The sequence below is a fragment of the Schistocerca gregaria genome, chromosome 6 (assembly GCF_023897955.1).
Source record: "Schistocerca gregaria isolate iqSchGreg1 chromosome 6, iqSchGreg1.2, whole genome shotgun sequence".
In the NCBI taxonomy this organism is placed as follows: Eukaryota; Metazoa; Arthropoda; class Insecta; order Orthoptera; family Acrididae; genus Schistocerca; species Schistocerca gregaria.
The window spans coordinates 249,716,903-249,741,519 of record NC_064925.1 but is presented as its reverse complement, the minus strand read 5'-3'; the positions used below and the strand labels follow the sequence as shown (position 1 = coordinate 249,741,519).

Here is a 24,617-nt window from a genome sequence, read left to right as displayed (position 1 = left end):
AAAAACGTCGTATTCTCCATATATTGCTCTCTCTGACTACCACATTTTTCGATCAGTGGCATACAGTCTGGCTGACCAGCACTTCCGATCATATGAACAAATGCAAAATTGAATCGACTCATGGATCCCCACGAAAGGCGCCCAGTTTTTCCGCCACCGGATTCATATGCTATCTGGAAGATGGGAGAAATTAGTGGCCAGCGATGGGCAATATTGTGAATCATAATTTTTTTGCAAGTTTTTCACAATAAAGCCCCGAAGTTTGAAAAGAAACGGCGGAAGCAAAGTTGTATTACTAGTAATATGTCACAACAGTGGTTTATTCTTGTTGTTGGTGACACACCTCTGTACAGCGAAGACAAATTGGTGGGCTCTTGGTATGTTTCGAGAAAAGTGGGTTACGTATCGACACTCAGTTTACCCCATTCCATTTTATTTAATGAAAACATAAACACTGCCCTACGCTGCTGTCTTGCCCTGCTCCTCACAGGACATAAAGCCTTTTGCGCAATGCCGATGTGCAGGGGGTGGACAAAAATATGAAAACACAGCAAGAAATGTATGCTTGATCATAAATGCAAATGACAGCCAAGCCTGCAGTTTTCGCTGTTGTATTTCACCACAAGTGCATTGCAAGTGTCAGAACAGTGTTCGTGTAGTTGTGAGTGCATTTGCCGGAGGTGAGTGAATTCGAGATTTGGCAAATTGTTGGTGATCGTATGGTTGTGGCTTCCGTAACCAAGATAGCCGAGGTGTTCAGTGTTTCAAGAGGGACCGTATCGAATATTTATACCGCGTACAGGGACAGCGGGGAAATCATCATCTGCAAAGTCGCAATGCGGACGAAAAGCCGGCCAGGGTGGCCGAGCGGTTCTAGACGCTACAGTCTGGAACCGCGCTACCGCTACGGTCGCAGGTTCGAATCCTGCCTCGGGCATGGATGTCGTGTTGTCGTTAGGTTGGTTAGGTTTAAGTAGTTCTAAGTTCTAGGGGACTGATAACCTCAGAAGTTAAGTCCCATATTGCTCAGACCCATTTTAATGCGGACGAAAATGTGTGTTGCAAGATCGTGGCAGACGATCATTAAAGAGGACTATGATGTAAAATATGAGGATAAAACCTACAAAAGTCGCTGCAGAACTGAATGTCGTACTCGTGAACCCAGTCAGCATCAAAACAACGCGAAGCGAGCTATAGAAGTAGGGAATTGCAGGCCGAACTGACATCAATGATTCAAATGTCCTCAACAAGAAAACTTTATGCCAAAGCCATAAAACCTGGATTATGGAACGATAGAAGAAATCCATTTGGACAGACGAATCCCATTTCAATCTGTTCCCACCTTTTGGGCGAGTTTACGTCCCAACAGTGGAACATGACGAGCTTTCGGTGATGATTTGCGCATCTATGTCGTGGTATTCCATGGACCCCAAGGGTAATGTTGAAGGTGACATTACTCCCAAGGATTATGTGACCATTTTGGTCGATCACGTCCATCCCATGACACCATGTTTGTTCCTCAGTGGTGATGCTCTCTTCCAAGACATGATCCCTGTTCACACAGGTGGCATCATCCAGGACTGGCTTTGTGATCACGAGGATGAATTCTCGTATTGCCCCTGGTCTCTGACCGGATCTCTATATCATCCGGCCTTTGGTGGTGTATTTTGGAGAGAAGGACGCGTGGTCGCTATACATCTCCGTCGCCGTTGCCTGGACTTGCCACTATTTCACAGGCTTAATGGTGCAAGATGGCCTTGAAAACCTTACGGAATACGTATTTATTCATCCGAGACGACTGGAAGCTGTTCTGAATGCCAACGGATTTCCTGCACCGTATTAGGTATGGTAATGTGCTGTGATTCTGTTGTTTTTGTCCACCCTTTGTATTCCTGTTGTAAGGCGACAGCAACACCAACAATGCTTCACGGTATCTACATCTTATTCAGTTTCGCAAGCATGAGCTAAATATATCAGTCTGAAAATAAATCTGGCTGTAAATACAACAAACAGTCACGACAACTAGGTTAAATGTTTTCAGCAGCATACAACAGAACATGCAACATTCTCGCATTTGGTCAGTGCCGACACTGGACCAGTTATCCTTGTGCAATCACATATGGTTCAAGATAGCTTGCACACAACAAGCGCAATCTACAAAACAGTAGAACCACCTTGCACGCAGTCTCGTATCGCTTTTCTACCGCGATTACGAAATACATACAAAGTCGTTTTGCTCTGATTTAGTGCCCTGCTTTTACGTGACCTCTGGTCGAACGCCACCATGACATTCGCTAGACCGCTGAGATTTAGTGCAATCCAGTGGCAGTCAATGATAGAATTTTCATCGACGGCAACTGGGAGGTACAGATCAGAGTGCATGTTTATGTTATTTTGTTGGGCTGCATTCTAACATAGCCCACCTACAATGTCTTACATAGGAAGGGTACCAGACGCGACTGCGTGTGACTCCTCTGTTCTATTTACAACTATAGCCTTTTACCTAGGCCATTAAAAATCGCTACTAACATTTAAATCGTACCTATTCGATACTGTCAAGTTACGTACCACTACTAAGCATACCTTACTCGTTACTTTCGTTGCCAATCGCGCCTGAGCACAAACACAGCGTCACCGTTGTGCTATGATTAGCTTATGGACCTCAGGCTCTACACTCTCCATACTTAATTTCATATTTCTGAACGCAGCGTTGTTTTACTATAAAAACTTGTCTGTGTCTAAATAAATGCAACTTGTAATTTCTGGCGGAGGGCTTACATAACATACTTTTGAAATTTATAAAATCGTTGTGGAAAGTGGCAAACAAACTGCGATTCAAGTTTGTGTGTAGAATCTATGATTGCAGACATACCATCTGACTTTCGGAAAAACATCATCCACACAATCCCTAAGTCAGCAAGGGGATGTACGAGTCAGATCTATCGTACAATCGGCTTAACAGCTCATGCATCAAAGTTAGTGATGGGGATAATATACACAGGAACGATAAAGAAAATTGAGGATACGTTAAAGGACTTCCTCTGATTTTAGAAAAGGTTAAATCACCAGAGGAGGCAGTCCAGGCGTTGCGCTTTATAATGAAAATTAGACTTCAGAAAAATGAAGACACATTCATAGAATGTGCCGACCTAGAAATAGCGTTCGACAATGTAAAAAGCAAGATGTTCGAAATTCACAGGGAAATAGGTATGAGCCGTAGTGAAAGACGACTGATACACACTGTGTACAAGAACCAAGAGAGAAAAATAAGAATGAAAGACCAAGAATGACGTGCTCGTATTAAAAAGACTGTAAGACAGGAATGTAGCCTTCCGCTTGTTCTGTTCAATTTGTACATCAGAGCACGGGGAATAACTTCCATGCTGCTAGAGGGAGCTTCAGAGAATAAAAACTGTAGCGGAAGGCAAAGATTGTACTACAATCAAGCAATAACTGAGAACGTGACGTGCAAGTGCTACTCTGAAATGAAGAGGTTGCCACGAGAGAGGAATTCGTAGCGCGCCGCATCAAGCCAGAAGACTCAAAAAATTTAGTTAACCTCAAATACTCCAGGACATGTTTCTTTATATCTGTATCGTACATTTGTTGTCTTTAGCCACCCTAAATAAAAAATGTTATCAACACGTTATATGCTCTGATTGTCAATTTGTACAAGGTTTGTTCTATATCTTGTACGCATGTAATAACGGTTTAATTATAACGGATTTTCGGGCCTACATTCAGACGTATTCTCCTAAGATCTACCATTCGTTGCTAATTTTATCTGCGATACAGTCAAACAGCGTGATGTCATGGCAAAACGAAGATAATTTAGGTGTTCCCATCAACAGGTATTCCTTCGTCTTCTTCCCAGTTCAGTGATCTGAAAATTTGCTGTTGAGGTGCTGCCATCAGTTTTGATGATATGGAATATTCTTTCCTGATTCCGCTCTGAGTTCTGAATTTCTCACTGTCCTGACGATAATAACGGTTAACAACGGCTACACGGCCTACTGAAAGGCTTTCAATGGACACCACTTCGGCGATTTGTGTGTCACACTGTCGTGATGAAGCAAAATGGAAGTTGTACCGGTTATGTGTGCAATCTTCATTGCGTTAACATACGTCGATTCGATGCATTGTATACCAAAGATTGTTACCACAGATATCGATAAAATGTGCACAAACAGTCAGTATTATTCTCACTAGAGTATAAACCGTTGTACACCATCATAAAATCTGCTTGGTTAAAATTGCAGTGCCTAGATACTGTGCATCTGCGTAGAATTGGTCATGTATTACGAAACGGATGATCATATCCATCCAGGGCTCCACGAGAATCTGTGTGTGTGTGTGAGCGTGTGTGTATGTGTGTGTGTGTGTGTGTGTGTGTGTGTGTGTGTGCGTGCGGGTGGGCGGGCGCGCGAGCGCGGTGTATGTTTGTAAGGGTGAGAGGACGTAACACTTCCATCTATCAAATTAGGCTTTTGAGCACACGTGTCATACAAGTATATCATAAAACCCAGAAACGGAAAGAGAAATACTATGGAAGTTAAGGAGACCACTCACCGCAAAGAAGAGGCGTTGACTCGTCGATAGGCACACACAAATACAAAGAAAACTTGCTACCTTTCTGTGTAATCCTGTTCCGAGAGAGTAGCAACTACTCCCCCCCCCCCCCCCCCTCCCACACCTTCTCTACACACACACACACACACACACACACACACACACACACACACACACACACGTGCGAGTGAGTGAGAGAGAGAGAGAGAGAGAGAGAGAGAGAGAGAGAGAGAGAGAAGAATGTAATTTCCCAACATTATAGGATTCATGACGCAAAATTTTGAGATAACCATCCTTTATTTAACAGTATTGCATTACTGAAGCCAATAAAGTTCCGTTAACTTCCAATACCCCCCTGTTATCAACTGATATGTCTTCCGACCTAAACGAAGATGCAGTTTATTGAATGACTACAGTTACATTAATAATTTCATTTTTCGCTGATAAAGCTTTTCTCACTTTGTACAGGGTGTTTCAAAAATGACCGGTATATTTGAAACGGCAATAAAAACTAAACGAGCAGCGATTGAAATACACCGTTTGTTGCAATATGCTTGGGACAACAGTACATTTTCAGGCGGACAAACTTTCGAAATTACAGTAGTTACAATTTTCAACAACAGATGGCGCTGCAAGTGATGTGAAAGATATAGAAGACAACGCAGTCTGTGGGTGCGCCATTCTGTACGTCGTCTTTCTGCTGTAAGCGTGTGCTGTTCACAACGTGCAAGTGTGCTGTGGACAACATGGTTTATTCCTTAGAACAGAGGATTTTTCTGGTGTTGGAATTCCACTGTCTAGAACACAGTGTTGTTGCAACAAGACGAAGTTTCCAATGGAGGTTTAATGTAACCAAAGGACCGGAAAGCGATACAATAAAGGATCTGTTTGAAAAATTTCAACGGACTGGGAACATGACGGATGAACGTGCTGAAAAGGTAGGGCGACCGCGTACGGCAACCACAGAGGGCAACCCGCAGCTAGTGCAGCAGGTGATCCAACAGCGGCCTCGGGTTTCCGTTCGCCGTGTTGCAACTGCGGTCCAAATGACGCCAACGTCCACGTATCGTCTCATGCGCCAGACTTTACACCTCTATCCATACAAAACTCAAATGCGGCAACCCCTCAGCGCCGCTACCATTGCTGCACGAGAGACATTCGCTAACGATATAGTGTACAGGATTGATGACGGCGATATGCATGTGGGCAGCATTTGGTTTACTGACGAAGCTTACTTTTACCTGGACGGCTTCGTCAATAAACAGAACTGGCGCATATGGAGAACCGAAATGCCCCATGTTGCAGTCCCATCGTCCCAGCATCCTCAAAAAGTACTGGTCTGGGCCGCCATTTTTTCCAAAGGAATCATTGGCCCATTTTTCAGATCCGAAACGATTACTGCATCACGCTATCTGGACATTCTTCGTGAATTTGTGGCGGTACAAACTGCCTTAGACGGCACTGCGAACACCTCGTGGTTTATGCAAGATGGTGCTTGGCCACATCGCACGGCCGACGTCTTTAATTTCCTGAATGAATATTTCGATGCTCGTGTGATTGCTTTGGGCTATCCGAAACATACAGGAGGCGGCGTGGATTGGCCTCCCTATTCGCCAGACATGAACCCCTGTGACTTCTTTCTGTGGGGACACTTGAAAGACCAGGTGTACCGCCAGAATCCAGAAACAATTGAACAGCTGAAGCAGTACATCTCATCTGCATGTGAAGCCATTCCGTCAGACACGTTGTCAAAGGTTTCTGGTAATTTCATTCAGAGATTACGCCATATTATTGCTACACATGGTGGATATGTGGAAAATATCGTTCTATAGAGTTTCCCAGACCGCAGCGCCATCTGTTGTTGACAATTGTAACTACTGTAATTTCGAAACTTTGTCTGCCTGAAAATGTACTGTTGTCCCAAGCATATTGCAACAAACGGTGTATTTCTATCGCTGCTCGTTTATTTTATTTTTTTTTGCCGTTTCAAATATACCGGTCATTTTTTAAACACCCTGTAGATACAGTATATCAAAGTATAAAAATTTGTAATAAATTTTTTCTATGCACGAGCAGGTACCAATTACTCGCAGCAGGGAGACAGGTTCACAGAAAACTGACAAAAAGAATAACTTGAAGAAAAAAAATTAATATTAAGTGAACGGATAGAGTATTTAAAAATCACCCTACTTGTTACATGTGCAGTCTTCTTATTCTCGTAGATCATCGAGAACAAGGAGTGTGTATGTACAGTTTTGGAATGGTCGTCTCATCACCATCAGGCTAGACAGTATAACCACATAAACACGTGACTTCGAATGAAACAATTATAAATTTGAGTCGTCGTTTTTATGTGTAATTTCTAATAATCGTCATCAATTTATTGCATGTATAGCGATCTGTCATATGTTATTAGCGGGCTTGTTGTTTCAAAACTGAAGTTTAACGTTATGGCAGTTAGCAGTCATTAAGACCACGATATTAACGATAATATGTACGCAGACATCCAGTTGTGTAAGTAAGAAGAGACAGGATTTACATTTTGTTACAATAAATCTTAAAATTTGCTCATTCAGCCGGCAGCCACATCTAAAACGGCTCCCTGAAGGCTAATGGGAACGCAAACAGCACAGCACACAAGGACGAAACCTTGCCTTCCTGCCAAGTCATGCCCGTAGAATGCGAACATAGAGACCCGTTATCACGAGTGTTCGTTAAATGTACCTAAAGACTAGGAGGTCAGGATGTTGCACTCACAGAAGTGTGCCAAGCACCAGCGACAAGTGGATGCCTGTGGCGAATGCTTCCACAATGTAGTGTTGTACATGAGTTGTTGGGAAGGAGTGTTGTGTGATAGGACGGGAGCCGGTAAAGCTTACGGCCTGTACTCAATTTTTTATTAGACGTTAACAATTATCTCCTAATTTCACTTTACTTCCAGAATCATTAGTTATTTCCTGAGTTAAGAGCAAAACTCGTCCGCAACTTGTCGTGTCTCATTTGTTAATGTAGTTCCTGCAATGTCACCCGATTTCATTCGACTGCAATCCTTTACTCTTGTCTTTCTTTTGTTGCCGTTCGCATTATCATAGTATCCGTTCCGTTCCGTTGAGGCTGCTGCATACTGACTGCCGTGTGTGTTGCAGGGAACAAGAAGATCCTGCGCTCGGTGAGCGGCCTGTTCCGATCTGGGCAGCTGACTGGCATCTTGGGGCCTTCGGGTGCCGGCAAGAGCACCCTGCTCAACATCCTGGCGGGCTACAGGTAGGGATGCTAGCCGTGGCGTGCTGCCGCTCATACAGGCAGCGCTGTGGGGAGGCGAACTCTTAACTAAGGAATCAATTTAAAGGAAACTGCCCTCGGTCACTAATTTTTAACGAATTAACCGGGTTTCAACACTGCTAGGAGTGTCTTCCTCAGAACTTAAACTAAAGAATGGTCTATAACATGGTCACAGAATTATGACTAAAAACTTATGATACAAATTATAAGTACGTAATTATCGTAAAAGACTGGCAGTACTTATATGTCATCATCATCATCATCATTTAAGACTAATTATGCCTTTCAGCGTTCAGTCTGGAGCATAGCCCCCTTATAAAATTCCTCCATGTTCTCCTATTCAGTGCTAACATTGGTGCCTCTTCTGATATTAAACCTATTACTTCAGAATCATTCTTAACCGAATCCAGGTACCTTCTCCTTGGTCTGCCCCGACCCCTACCCTCTACTGCTGAACCCATGAGTCTCTTGGGTAACCTTGCTTCTCCCATGCGTGTAACATGACCCCATCATCTAAGTCTGTTCGCCCTGACTGCTACATCTATAGATTTCATTCCCAGCTTTTCTTCGATTTCCTCATTGTGGACACCCTCCTGCCATTGTTCCCATCTACTAGTACCTGCAATCATCCTAGCTACTTTCATATCCGTAACCTCAACCTTGTTGATAAGGTAACCTGAATCCACCCAGCTTTCGCTCCCATACAACAAAGTTGGTCGAAAGATTGAACGGTGCACAGATAACTTAGTCTTGGTACTGACTTCCTTCTTGCATAAGAGAGATCGTAACTGAGCGCTCACTGCATTAGCTTTGCTACACCTTGCTTCCAGTTCTTTCACTATGTTGCCATCCTGTGAGAATATGCATCCTAAGTACTTGAAACCGTCCACCTGTTCTAACTTTGTTCCTGCTATTTGGCACTCAATCCGTTTATATTTCTTTCCCACTGACATTACTTTCGTTTTGGAGATGCTAATCTTCATACCATAGTCCTTAATTTCTGATCTAGCTCTGAAATATTACTTTGCAAACTTTTAATCACAACAAAGTCATCCGCATATGCGAGACTGCTTATTTTGTGTTCACATATCTTAATCTCACCCAGCCAGTCTATTGTTCTCAACATATTTTCTATAAATAATATGAACAACAGTGGAGACAGGTTGCAGCCTTCTCTTACCCCTGAAACTACTCTGAACTATGAACTCAATTTACCGTCAACTCTAACTGCTGCCTGACTATCCATGTAAAGACCTTTAATTGCTTGCAAAAGTTTTCCTCCTATTCCATAATCTCGTAGAACAGACAATAACTTTCTCCTAGGAACTCGGTCATAGGCCTTTTCTAGATCTATAAAGCGTAGATACAATTCCCTGTTCCACTCATAACACTTCTCAATTATTTGCCGTAAGCTAAAGATCTGGTCCTGACAACCTCTAAGAGGCCTCCTAAACCCACACCGATTTTCATCCAATTTGTCCTCAACTAATACTCGCACTTTCCTTTCAACAATACCTGAGAAGATTTTACCCACAACGTTGGTTAAAGAGATACATCTGTAGTTGTTACAATCTTATATGTCATTTATAAAATAATAAATATGCCAAAAGGGCATTAGTCACAAAGGTATTTAAGATGGCGAGCCACTAAGGGCTGCTCGTTACTTGCGTGGTGCGGGTTGTAAACGGACTTTTACAACCTGCACCACGCAAGGTTGTAACTATTCACGGTCTCTGAACGTGGAGCTATGTGCAAAATTTTGTAACTCTCGTATCCCGGCTCTACGACTACTATGAAAGCTCACCAGGAAGCATGGATACCTACCACGGCCTCTAGGCAGAGCGGCTAGGTCCGTGACCCTATGTATTACTGTGCCGTAGCGCTAGTCTGTACCTCACCTCTCTCGCTGACCAAATTAGTTCTCGCCGTAGCACTATAATATCCGCCGCGCCGTGGCCCTGCTTTCATCGGTGTATTCGTCTCGCAATAATACCGCTAGCCGTAACGTCGTCGACATACGGGTCGTTCTTTCGAAAGTCAACGTTGAGCGTGCCGAGCTCAACGTATTGCTTGAATGCACGGCGCGATGCGACTTGTGCATACGCTACGTGTGCCTCAACGTGTTACAAGGAATCGCAGTGCGCTCCAGCGCCTATATCTGGCTCGCAATTCACGCTGTTTACGAAATGAGCAGGCTTAAAATTCATGCGTTAGCCCTATTAAAACACCCATTCCTCCCTTGTCATATGCTTGTCATTCTGTTCTGTCTGTAGCGTACATAAATAAAAACTTCAATATCCTTGAACATGTTATAAGGCAAAAAGGAGGGCACCATTGCTAGTCAGTAAGGACATCGGCTTATAAACGTTCCATTAAAGACAGTGCGATACAAATTTTCGATAGTTCTCCACATAAGATAAATGTACGCCAGAATTAATCTAAGATTGTTAATTGAAAAGCTCAGCAGTAGCTAATCATAATTCACTGCTATTTGTTACATTTACCTTTTATTAGTTGAACTGGTTAAGAGCTCAGTTGAGAGAGATTAATTTATTATTGTAATAGCTGACCTATTTTTGACTATGTCTACAGTTGTTTAAAGTGTTAAGAGTGTTTGACGTTATCAGGTGTGCATTTTAAGAATTTTCAAATGCTCAGTAGAGAGGAGTGTAAGATTCGATTTACATGTTGTGAATAAATTTTGTCATCTGAAATTATTGTTCATGTAGAACCACCCAGCACCCACTGCACCCTCGCCTTTCTACTCGCCGTCCCGGCTCTAGTTGTGTGATCCGCAGACAAGCCCCAGCCTCTAAAATTTTACCTAGGAAACTGAACACTATACTGAAAGTGGTTATCGATCTAGTTAATGGAATTAAGTCAACTGCTGTGAATACTCGTTTTTTTCCAGTCCTATGTAGTGATCTCAGTGCTGAACACCTTTGTTTAATCTTTCACTTGCGCCTCCTGGTGTCAGGGTATACGTTCTAATTCATTGAATTTTCACGAATTTCTAGCAATCATTTGTCTGCGACTCCACTAAACTGCAGATTTAAAATTGTCAGTGGCGGCAACAAGTACTGCAGCTTTAGCAATCACTACAGTACTTATCTTGACGTTTCTTAGTTGTCAATCTGTTCACGGGAAACTGTTCCTATTGCTTGGGTGCGGCTGCGGTTTCATAACTGTTCTGCAGTTAAGCTGGATATGAGCCTTTACAAAAGAGTGCCAAAATAATGCCTGCAATCTTTTTCTGTTGCTTCCTCGTTCAGCCCTCACTGAGCTGCACAGAGGGACCGGTCTCTCATAACGGCTCACTGATTCTGTCGCCAGTTGCCCACACATCATAAACATGGCACCAACATTAAATTCATCAGATGTGGAGTTTTATAAGCAAACAGTGTAGTACAGATGGCATCAAAGTTCAATAACCCTTTTTTGTAAGTTTATTCTCTGTTTTCTCTGTTCCTCCATATCGAGAGGAATTGTTATGGCATTTCCACAGTTTTGCTAACGTTTTTCTATTTACAGTTTTTAATTTCCAGATTGGTTTTGTGAAAATGTTGTAACTTTATTCCATAGCTCGTTGGATTCCCTGGATTAAATTATATACGAACGTAATTTCAGATTACTGAATGAAAAATGTGGCATTCACGTTCATACCCAAAAAAGCAAAAGTTGTATTTTGCATATAATATTGAAATATACTTACCGTTTAGGTACCAAAGTATCTACCTTAAAAATTCGCTACTGTTTGGAAAAAGTTAAGCGCCTAGACCGAGAGATGTGATCACAGTGAAATTTATTCCACCGATTATGAATATGACACTACACACGTGATTAGCATTACAGACCTGTACATGCTGTACGTGCTGCTATCAGAGCCGCTAGACGTTGTGGAATAGGATCAAAGAGCACCTGAATATCCTGCTGTGGAACGCTCTCTTCCACACGGTTTGTAGGCGCCACGAATTTCTTTCCTGTGCTACCTCTTAATCTCAGAGTAGCACTTGCAACCTACGTCCTCAATTATTTGCTTGACGTATTCCAATCTCTGTCTTCCTCTACAGTTTTTGCCCTCTACAGCTCCCTCTAGTACCATGGAAGTCATTCCCTCATGTCTTAGCAGATGTCCTATCATCCTGTCCCTTCTCCTTATCAGTGTTTTCCACATGTTCCTTTCCTCTCCGATTCTGCGTAGAACCTCCTCAATCCTTACCTTATCAGTCCACCTAATTTTCAACATTCGTCTATAGCACCACATCTCAAATGCTTCGATTCTCTTCTGTTCCGGTTTTCCCACCGTCCATGTTTCACTACCATACAAAGCTGTACTCCAGACGTGCATCCCCAGAAATGTCTTCCTCAAATTAAGGCCGGTATTTGATATTAGTAGACTTCTCTTGGCCAGAAATGTCTTTTTTGCCATAGCTAGTCTGCTTTTGATGTCTACCTTGCTCCGTCCGTCATTGGTTATTTTACTGCCTAGGTAGCAGAATTCCTTAACTTCATTGACTTCATGACCATCAATCCTGATGTTAAGTTTCTCGCTGTTCTCATTTCTACTACTTCTCATTATCTTCGTCTTCCTCCGATTTACTCTCAAACCATACTGTGTACTCATTAGACTTCATTCCGTTCAGCAGATCATTTAATTCTTCTTCACTTTCACTCAGGATAGCAATGTCATCAGCGAATCGTATCATTGATATCCTTTCACCTTGTATTTTAATTCCACTGCTGAACCTTTCTTTTATTTCCCTCATTGCTTCCTCGATGTACAGATTGAAGAGTAGGGGCGAAAGGCTACAGCCTTGTCTTATTCCCTTCTTAATATGAGCACTTCGTTCTTGATCGTCCACTCTTATCATTCCCTCTTGGTTGTTGTACATATTGTATATGACCCGTCTCTCCCTATAGCTTACCCCTACTTTTTTCAGAATCTTGAAGAGCTTGCACCATTTTATATTGTCGAACGCTTTTTCCAGGTCGACAAATCCTATGAACGTGTCTTGATTTTTCTTTAGCCTTGCTTCCATTATTAGCCGTAACGTCAGAATTGCCTCTCTCGTGCCTTTACTTTTCCTAAAGCCAAAATGATCGTCACCTAGCGCATTCTCAATTTTCTTTTCCATTCTTCTGTATATAATTCTTGTAAGCAGCTTCGATGCATGAGCTGTTAAGCTGATTGTGCGATAATCCTCGCACTTGTCAGCTCTTGCCGTCTTCGGAATTGTGTGGATGATGCTTTTCCGAAAGTCAGATGGTATGTCGCCAGACTCATATATTCACCACACCAACGTGAATAGTCGCTTTGTTGCCACTTCCCCTAATGATTTTAGAAATTCTGATGGAATTTTATCTATCCCTTCTGCCTTATTTGACCGTAAGTCCTCCAAAGCTCTTTTAAATTCCGATGCTAATGCTGGATCCCCTATCTCTTCTAAATCGACTCCTGTTTTTTCTTCTATCACATCAGACAAATCTTCACCCTCATAGAGGCTTTCAATGTATTCTTTCCACCTATCTGCTGTCTCCTCTGCATTTAACAGTGGAATTCCCGTTGCGCTCTTAATGTTACCACCGTTGCTTGTAATGTCACCAAAGGTTGTTTTGACTTTCCTGTATGCTGAGTCTGTCCTTCCGACAATCACTTCTTTTTCGATGACTTCACATATTTCCTGCAGCCATTTCGTCTTATCTTCCCTGCACTTCCTATTTATTCCATTCCTCAGCGACTTGTACTTCTGTATTCCTGATTTTCCCGGAACATGTTTGTACTTCCTCCTCTCATTAATCAACTGAAGTATTTCTTCTGTTACCCATGGTTTCTTCGCAGCTACCATCTTTGTACCTATGTTTTCCTTCCCAACTTCTGTGATGGCCCTGTTTAGAGACGTCCATTCCTCTTCAACTGTGTTGCTTACTGCGCTATTCCTTATTGCTGTATCTATAGCGTTAGCGAACTTCAAACGTATCTCGTCATTCCTTAGAACTTCCGTATCCCACTTCTTGGCGTATTGATTCTTCCTGACTAATGTCTTGAACTTCAACCTACTCTTCATCACCACTATATTGTAATCTGAATCTATATCTGCTCCTGGGTACGCCTTACAATCCAGTATCTGATTTCGGAATCTCTGTCTGACCATGATGTAATCTAATTGAAATCTTCCCGTATCTCCCGGCCTTTTCCAAGTATACCTCCTCCTCTTGTGATTCTTGAACCATATCCAAGACATATCCAAGACATACTCGCATTACCGAGCGAGATGGTTCAGTGGTTAACACAGTGCACTCGCATTCGGGAGGATGACGGTTCAAACGTGCGTCCAGCCATCCAGATTTAGGTTTTCCGTGATTTCCTGAAATCGCCCCACGCAGATGCTGGGCTGGTTCCTTTGAAAAAGCACATCCGATTTCCTTCCCCATCCTTGACACAATCCGAGCTTGTGCTCCATCTCTAATGACCTCGATGTCGACGGGATGTTAAACCCAATCTCCCTTCCTTCCTTAGGCCAGTATTACACTGTCAAATTTTTTTGTCAAATATCTTTGTCAAACATATTTGATGGTGTAATAGGGAACTTTGCCGTCCAATATTTGATCAAATCTAGGGCCTCGCTGTAGATTTGACCAAAGAAGTCGCTTGTCTTCTGTTCACTGCAATGTGACATGTTACCACATGGAGCGCTAGCATCGCTACAGCGTTCTGTCGTCTGCAGTGTTTTTGTTGCCGGTAAACACAATTGGTGTGTGCCGACAACTACAAAATTAAAAGAGATGTATGAAGCTCATGAGGCGCTTTACAACGCGAGGCACCCTGAATACAAAAATAGATTAAGAAGATTGAAGACCTGACCTAACCTAACCTAACCTAACCCTCTCCTGTAGCAAGGAGTTGGAGTGTTACAGTGAGCCTGTCTTCTGCAGATGTAGCAGTTCTTAAGTAAATATTGTGCTTTGTGATATGAGAATACACTTCACTGAGCACATCCAGAAATGTATGCTCATCCATTCTTAAGTAATTGATGTACGACTTGATGTCCTCCACTATAAGCTCACGTAACAAGTTTCGTTGAATGCTTGTATCGTGTCGTCGTAAAACCCACGGCTTCACCCAGGTATGTTTCCTCCCTCCCCCCCCCCCCCGCCCCCCGCTTCTCTTCCGTATGTGCACACAGTGCAATTATGGTACATGCAACTTCTGCGGTTAATAACAAGTTGTTGTTGTCAGCCATCTTGAACTTTGACGAAAAATTTGATGACAGTGTAACACCCCTTCTAGCGCTACATCAATGATCTTTGTCAAATGTATTTGACGAAATATTGGATCACATCTTTGATCAAATCTTTGACAAAGAAATGTGATAGTGTATTACCAGACTTCCTTCCTTCCCAGGAATATTCGATGAGCGAGGTATAAGGCGAACATGCACACCATGGAAGAAGTGGTGTCCGTCGTTCGTCGGAGAAGGCTTGCACATTCCTCACTACATCTGGCCGGGCATTGTCATACTGAAATATGGAACGTGGACTAGCCTGGAGGAGGGGCAGTGCTTCGGTCTGTAAAACCTCCCTGACGTAGCGCTAGCTGCTCAGATTGCCCTCAAAACGAAGAAGGCGAGATCGTGTTTATAGGCAGTGACACTCCAAACGATTACAGTTGGCGTTTGCCGGCCTGTGTGGCGAGTGGTTCTAGGCACTACAGCCTGGAACCGCGCGACCGCTATGGTCGCAGGTTCGAATCCTGCCTCGGGCATGGATGTGTGTTATATCCTTAGGTTAGTTAGGTTTAAGTAGTTCTAAATTCTAGGGGACTGATGACCTCAGAAGTTAAGTCCCATAGTGCTCAAGCCATTTGAACCGTTTTGAACACTTGGCGTTTGTCCGCTATGCCGCCCAACAATAGTCTGCCCCAGTGTGTCTAACGCGTAAGGGGCCACCACTTTCGGGCTAGCTGAAGCGGGACTCGTCCGAAAATACTATATTTCGCCACTCAGCATGCCAGTGTCGACATTCACGTGCTAATTAAAGTCTGCGGCATTGGCAGGTTATGGTCAGTCGAAGCCGAGTCAATGGCATGCCTACCAACAGTCCAGCCCGCGGAAGGCGGCGTCGAACCGTCGATGCAGACTTGTCCACACACGTTGCAGCGCTTCAACATCGCGACATCATTGAGGACGAAGCTGTTCTGTCCGTTACGGCCAAACTGACAAGAAGGTGGTCATCTCGCGTTGTGGTCACATTGTGTCATCCAGTACCCCGTCGGCGCTGGGTGCGGTCCTCTTCTCTCCGTTGGTTCCATATACATCTCACTGTTGAAGCAGTGTGCCCTGTACGAGCTGCAGTGTCACGGAACGACAGATCTGTCTCCCGGAGACCAATCATTCTACCGCGTTAAAATGCACTCACAAGCTGATATTCCACCCTGTGATGTCGGCGAGGCATTGTGGCACCGGGTTACAAGTTTCCACTTCGTATGACAGATCCGTACTGTAACACTGACCTATGCGGTCACACAATAATGGACGCTGTTGGACCTATGTATGCGCCACTTCCCTCCCATTTATTTACTATGGCTGTGCTGTTGTACACGTCCTCTTATCTTGGCGTGCTGCAACCCATTACTTCTGTGTGTTTCACTTTCTACAAACATTAGTGTACTAAGTAGGTATCTATCGATCTTTTGAGACAGAATATGTTTTGTAAATTTCTGGTCAAACTTAGTTTTTGGGACACGTCACGATTTCAAACTCACTAAATCAGTTGTATCAAAACCAACAATTATCCCCCTCTTCAAAAAATTCCTGTTGTACCTAGTGATGCACGAGAGTGAGAACAGTAACACGCTGTGGGGGACACTCCGCTGGGCTTCATGGAATCTATGGTAGTAATCGAAGGCACCATGACAGCTGTGGGCTATATGAACATTGTTCGTTTAACACAACAGTCAAGATCCCAATAACATTTGATTATTACGACCGTTTTCGTCTTATGTTAAAGCCATTCTCAGATTTTTTTGGTCTTCCTGTGGCTGGTGCTGGCGGCTTCTCAGTTTTTCATGTGACTCCACGATCGTACACTGTACAGCACGAGCCATAGAGGGCTAAAAAAATCTGAGGATGGCTTTAACATTAGTTAACATTAGCCGAAACCGGTCGTAATAAGCAAACGTTTTTGCGATCTCGACTGTTGTGTTGACCAAAGTATAGCAACAGATCGCTACGCTCTACAAATCATTTTGTCTATGAACATTATGGCAGACCACGTGTATCCCGTAATGCTTGATGTGTTCCGTGACGAATGGCACGTCCGAGCAGAAAAACGGTCCGTTTCACTGGGCCATAATTGTGCTACGGTCGTTTGGGAAGCATGACAGGCCACTCACGTTGATGCTTTGGTCACCAATTTTGGTTGATATCAGTCTGAAGGAAAACACCTGAGGCGCCCTCAGGCCATCGGTACATAGCGTCTATCTGAGTAAGCATTTCAAAGCAGACCACAACAAAGAACTGACAAACTTTTATCTACACTTAGCCAGTACGTGAGTTCCAGAGCCGTCCGAGATTTCGTACTAAATGGTCAGCCTTGGTGAATCTGTATCCGACATCAAAAGAGAAAAATTATCATCAGTCAGCAAAAAGAAGTTAATCCAGATCCGCTAAGCTGATAACAGTGAATTTCAACAGCATGTCACTCAAAACAAATGATCATTACGTTCGAATTCTTCACACTCTGATGAATAGGGTTTTCGCGGCATATTTGTGCCGTTTCTCCGTTCGCTGGACAACATTACAGCTCGAGGCAGTGAATGAACGCCTGCGTCTTATGCAACCGTTGATGTAGTTGGGTCTCGAGGTATGCTATCTATAAGGCTCAAACTGCTTCCACCTAAGAACGTATGATACCAGATACCCATTCACTATTTTCGTACATCTCATCTTACACGAGGACCTTTAGAAATGTGGAACGAGTGAAGTTTTACATAAACAAAAAGGAGCATTTGTCAGAAACTGTGTTACAGATTAACTACCGTTGAACTTCTACAAATTATTTGGCTTCACTCAGGCTACATGTAACACATCAAAATAGAAGTAATGCCTTTACCTTGAAAAACTGATGTTTTCTCTGTTATATTAAATACCTGCTGTAAAGACTTAGTATCTACATGATCACTTAGCATTTTAATGTAGCACAACAGTTGTGATTCCGTAGGTTTTCCCAGTGTCTTGTATGTTTATGATCTTCACGGGTATACTGCCGGATGTGATCGTCTTCACTACACGATATTTCGGCGATTCATCTGGCCGCCATCTTCAGTGAAATATCGTGTAGTGAAGACGACCATATCCGGCAGTATACCCGTGAAGAGCATAGCACAACAGTTGTTTGCATTGATAACAACAAACGCCTGGTTACGATACACATTACTACTTATCAAGCGGTTAACGGAAGTCTTCGTTCTTAGATTGTAAAGTAGTTTCTAATAAGAAATATTTGTAATTTTCATTTAGATTACTAGATCACCAATTTCTTGCTTTATATATTGAGACAGGTAACTGCAGAACCATTGCGCCAGAATATTAAACGCTAATCACAAACGCAAACAAGAACGTGAAGTCCACATAAAAATTATTTTTGATTCTTGTACTGTGTTCGTGTAATTCGCAGTTCAGCTCGAAACGAATTTTGTAATTATTAATAAACAGTTTTAAGGGGAAAACGTAATGGGAGATGAGTACACTAACTTCAAAATCTTTTGGTAGCCGTCTGCACCATGTGAGTTATCTACACTATAGTATACGGCTGTCTGGCACACTGGAAAGGTAGAAGGTTAATAAAGGAGATCCGTAAAAGGAAAAAATGACACGACAGGCGGATGAGAGGATAGAAGAGATGAGCATTGGAAGGCGTGCAAGGCAAGGATGCTCATTGTCACCAAAGCTGTTCAACAAACATGGAGAATTGATAGGTAAGGCTATGGAGAACACAAGAGGCGTTGTAATTCGAGAAAAAAGGATGAAGACAGTACAATATGCGGATGATCAAGCAGTGCTAGCGGAATCGGAAAAAAAGCTGCAGAAGAAATTGAAGTGTATTACAAAACGGGGCGAGGAGGATGGAATGAAGATAAATATAGGAAAGACAAAAGTGATGAGAATAAGCAAGAAGGAAAAAAGACAGAACAAGTAAAATCCTTTTTTTACCTGGAAGGTTTAATAACACGGAACGGAAGTTGTACCGAAAAAATAAGGAGGAGGATATCTGTGGGAGAGAGAGCATTTGAAAAGGCGAAGCAGATTCCAAAGTTCACAAGAATTCCAACTGCTGAGGAAGGGATTTGATAAAGTTGTGTTGGAATGTAGTGTCACACAGCGGTGAATTGTGGATAGTTAAAAAGAAAGAAGAAAGCGATTTAGAAAGTTTTGAAATGGAGCTATGAAGAAGATCGCTTAAAATGAAGAGGACTGACAGACGTCAGAGTGAAGAAGTAATGAAGACAATAGGGGAAGAAAGAAGATTATTGGAAGTCATCAGAAAGAAGGAAAAGTCTTGGTTAGGCCATATACTGCGTAGGAATTTTCTGGAACAAAGAATTATAGAGGGAAAAATGGAAGGAATGAGAGGAAGAGGTAGCAAAAGATTTGGAGTGATGGATGACATTAGAAGAGGACTAAAGTACAAAAAGATGAAGAAAGGTGCTCAAAACAGGGTACAATGGAGAGCCTTCAGTTGAAATCTGTCATTAGACACACACACACACGCGCGCGCGCGCGCGCGAAAGAAGAAGAAGAAAAGGATATTATCACTGCAACATCACGAAGGCAGTGTACAAAAACTAATCTCAGACTGATATGAGGCATACTGCTTGCTTGGAAACGCAAAAGGTCAGAATTTAGCACAACAGCGTAAGGTAGGCAGGAGTAACGATCTACATCATTCAATAAGAAAATATTACACAGCGGATTTCTCATTCAGGAACCACATTTGAATTTTGGATGTTTGTGAGAAGATCGTACTAGCTTCATGTAAGGAAAAATTTTGTGACAGAACGTGTACGAGTTCGACTGTGACAAGATCGTGGCCTACCAACACTGAGGTTTTTCGTTTCGCAATATTCCTTCTCGTGTCGGTCGCACCCCACGATCATCTTATGAATATGGAATCTATGGGCTCAGTAGTGCCGTACTCAGCGCCATGATAGATTTCAACGGCCCCACGCGATTAGCGCCCAAGAGGACAGACATATTCTCTTGGCCGTGCAGGATCGTACAGCTATGACACGTACCTCTACACAGGAAATAGGTTTGTTTCCAGCAAGAGAGGTATCCAAACGGACTGAGCGACAATGACTGGAGCACAATGTACTGTCAGGAAGGCGACCGTTGTTGCGATTTGAGTTGTGGCTGCATAGAGGGCCGCGCCCACGGCGCCCATCGACCAAACTGCTTGCAGGAAGGCCACCACGCCGACTTTTCGGATGCACCACAGTTCTGTGAACAGCATTACGATCGATGTATTTGTTTGTGCTGAAAGTTGGACTAACGGTTATTTCAGGGTATCAATCGTCGCGATTATGGTTATTTTTTAAACGTTAGTTTTAACAGTCATTTATAACTGTCACGTATTTTTACCGTCGAATTCTTCAGACGGGGGCACAGTTAGCTTTGAGGTCCTGCAAAACGCGAGCTGCTACATTTCCCTCAGCTCACGGGCGCGCTAATTTAGTCATTTCTGTCCAATACATTCCTTATGGTAGTGTATTTAACTTTTGTCGCTTAATCTCTAGACACTGGTGGAAGTCCGGTCTCTTAACATCGCCAACTGGTAGTGACACGTCAGGTGCTAGCCCAGTTGTGTAACGTCACAGTACGTTTTTCTATGTTTCTTATTTACTTGTGATCATATAGCTAAATCTGCGAAACATGGTTTGAGATATTTGTCTGTTTTTATTTGGTTTGGTAGTCGTTCAAGGTGATCCTCGTATGGAGTACCAGGCTAACAGCTACTGCATACAGGTTATGGCAACTGCACGTGTGCTGATATGTGGATCACATTAAGGGCAGTAACAATCCAGTTATCTGTAAACTCTGTAGAACCTTCCTGACAGCTGGCGGTTATTTCCGTAGAAGTATGATAATGCTTCTTTCACTCGGCTATCTATCCTCTCTGGATATATCATCGTCTGCTGGGGAACACAGTTGCCAACTTCCAGGTTACCTGTAGCGGTAGCCCATAACTCCCACAGAAAAATATACTCATCTGCTGATTGTTATTTCCATAATCGCATGAATTCTTTATGTTAGCACGAAACTGAAGTACACACTTTGATAAACATGTGACACGCAATCTGACAGTTATTTATATGAGCTGTAGAATACAGATGGTCAATCCTTCCAGTCTGTTCATTGCTACATTGCTACGTGGTCAGATCTCAGATATTGTGAGAGCATAGTTCGCACTTCAGAAGATTACTTTTGCCATTAAATTTCAAACGTGATATGAAATTAATTAAGGAAACCCGATGTTTCTACTTACACTCTAAACAGATGGGAGCACGCACTATTGGCAGTTAGTAAATTAACTGCTACAAACAGGTGAGCTGTTATTACAGTAACTGCTGTTTCTCTGTCAGTTACGTAATTCTTTGCCGCCTCTAATTCTGTAGATGATCTGCTAAAGAGGTCCTTTTCTACTGGATCTGTGGAAGAGCAAGTATGAGTTAAAGAGTTAGGTAGACCTAATACCAATTTAAATCTAATAAGGGTTAAAGTGAGATTGTAGAATATTTTGCCTGAGTAGGTCGTAGGAACAGAGGTAAAATGCTCTCTGGAGATTTATGAATAAGGTATGAGGGACTTTTCAGTCCTACATGAATCTGTGCCACGGTGCAGTCGTAAAGTGCACAGAATGGCAATATGTCGGGCCAGAATTGAATCCTGATGCTAAGATTTTTTTCTTTCATTTTATTTTATTTCTTGCAATGTTGAACTATTACTTATAAAATACGAATATATTTAAACAGCTCACTTCATTTATGTAAAATTAATATATCCAATTTAGTTACGATTACTACCTTTATAAATCAAAAGGCTATAGATGGCGATAAGATAAACGAAGATGCGAGGAAATTTAGTGTGAAAGTGTATGAAAAGAATTAGATCACAGATGTCATGTTAATAATGCACCTCTTTGCTTTCAGTGTTTGCTGTTTGGGTATGGTGATGCGCAGGGTATAGGAGCGTGAAAGATATTAATGCACTGATAAAAAAGCAAAGCTGTAATCATAAACATACAAACAACGTACTTGATGTTAGTGCATTAGGTAAAGCTAATATCGCAAAAAATAAGTCGCCCTTATCACAATGATAGAATAAAACATACAATAGCACATCGGTAAAATTTTGCAGGAACCACCATTGTAAAGGAGAAAGAAAAGAAAATAATCAAGTAAGCTAGGAGTGCACTGGTCGAATAGGATGGTGAGAAATGTTTTTGTTGCTGGTGTATATGTGCGTGCATTGCCATGACAAACGTGCCTTCACCTGCCGACAGGTGTTCTGAGGTGACAGGATCCATCCTGACGAATGGGTCCCCACGCAACCTGCGCCAGTTCCGCAAGATGTCGCGCTACATCATGCAGGAGGACCTAGTGCAGCCCCACCTCTCTGTACTGGAGGCCATGCTCATCGCTGCTGACCTGAAGCTGGGCAACCACCTCACCAGGAGCCAGAAGCGCACAGCCGTGAGTCTTGCTGTTTCGCGCACTACTCGATTTTAAAGAAAAAAAAAATGTTGCCACAGATTCAGATTATGGCAGTCTGTATTGGTAAGTATTCTTGTGCACGAAATTTCTTAACAGATTAAAATGTATGGTGACCTGAAAGCAGCACTGAACCATCGTCATTCGCAGGTAGGCACTCTCATCAGTAGCGAGTTGTTTTCATGAGTCGCTTCCTTTGTTCGCACAAAATAGTCTGAGTTGTTGGCATTTCAAGTTGTTGCTTTTATGATACTGCATCATGGTGGTTACGTGCAAACCGGTGACAAGTGAAATAATAAGTACAGGGGACTTGCAAGATACAACTAATTTAATACCCAAAGGGCACAGTATTTACTCAAAAACTTTGTACAAGTGTATTTCATTCACAAATCAGAAAAATACATTACACAATACCTTTCTAATTGAACTAGGTGGTAACAAGAACTTCTTATAAGCGCTTCAATACTAAAAGGTAAAATCAGTTTCATTTAACAATTTAACAAGGGCACTTGAATAATAAAGGTGAAACAAGTTTCTTTTGAACAGGATACACAAGACAAAAAAAAATACATTACACAAAACCTTTTTGATTGAAATACTTGCAAACAAGAACTTCTTGTAACTTCTATACTAATTGTAACCATTTCAATAAAGAAGGTAAAATCAGTTTCATTTAACAAAGGACACTTGAATAATAAAGGTAAAATAAGTTTCTTTTAAATAGGTCACCTGGGTAAACACAATAGGACAGTTCACATCATTTCCAATTTCCGCTACCCATCAAGTATTTCTCCAAGTTCAACTCCCGCTGCACGTAAGGTATAATTCAGAACACTAGTCTCCTTCCTTTATGGTTTTGAAAGTAAATATATAAGCAGTATAGCAAACAGAACAGACGCCTTGGCGTCCCAATGAGAGGAAACATAACTTAATGCAAGATCCCCACTCATGGCAACCAGAAGAACTCAGTGGCCGCCGTATCGGTTGCCATTTCCCCCGCGGCCAAAAGAACCTCCGTTCTCTCCGGTACTGGTCGGTCAAGGTGTCATACTCTGGACATCGATTTAGACATGGACTAGGTGCCTGTTGCAGTGCTGCAACAGAAAAGCACAAACACACAGCCACAGCCAAAAGAAACAATGTTAACAGCCCCAGAATATAGTACGGTAAAATTCTGCAAAGATAGATCACATCAAGACAAAGGCAAATTTTAAAATGGTTAAAAGAATTAACTGTAGACCTCAAATTACAAAATATGTAAAACTGCGCCACTGCAAACAGACAAGTTTTAAAACGGCAATGATAATACAAAGCATAATATTATTACACCATTATGTCGCAATTCCAATACAATACTGACACTCATAAGCAAAGGTAGAAGCTAGTGATAACACAGGTAGGTCCAATTGCAAAACTAGAAAGCTTGAATGTCTACTTCTTTAATAGACAACTGCGTGGTACATAGCTATACTCCAAAATGAATAACACATTGCTCAGCGTCCTGTGTAGAAGACCATGGCCCAGTCACGCCTCAAGAACTTGCAATAACAGGCCCACTTCCACACTCTGAGCCACATACACCTGTCAAATCCAGCTAACTCCACACAAACACAAGTTTCACCCTCAGAGCAGCGACGCGTATCAGCCGTTCCAAAGTCAAAACCCAGTCTGCCCGCCAGCCCACCAGCACCACCACCGGCCAAAGAGGCAAAGATAAGCAACTCCAGAGAGAAACAATCGATCCAGGTGAATCGAATGGAGAAAGCAACTGGCGCTGGCGTCTCCGCACGTATCAGAGACATTATGTTTCTAAATGTCACTTTCTTTTTTGTTATTTTTCTTCTTCGATGCGACCAAAAACCATGCACTTTACCCTCTTGTGCGCTATTGTATTTTTCCATTTTTCGCTTTGGTCACATTTTCACTTTGATCACATTTTTCCCAGCTCAGATGGCGTCACAGAAACAAAACAATGGTGGCAACGCCATTTCTTACTGAG

The 24,617-nt window shown here is 42.4% G+C and overlaps 1 protein-coding gene across 1 annotated transcript in view; it reads left to right on the top strand.

The window, feature by feature from the left end:
• The window catches only part of LOC126278946 (ATP-binding cassette subfamily G member 4-like), a 443,572-nt gene that overhangs the window by 376,367 nt on the left and 42,588 nt on the right, over positions 1–24,617 (top strand). Inside the window, exons 2-3 of the mRNA XM_049979224.1 lie at positions 7,716–7,833; positions 22,411–22,600. Of these exons, the coding sequence (XP_049835181.1) occupies positions 7,716–7,833; positions 22,411–22,600 (308 nt within the window). The remainder of the gene's footprint in view (positions 1–7,715; positions 7,834–22,410; positions 22,601–24,617) is intronic.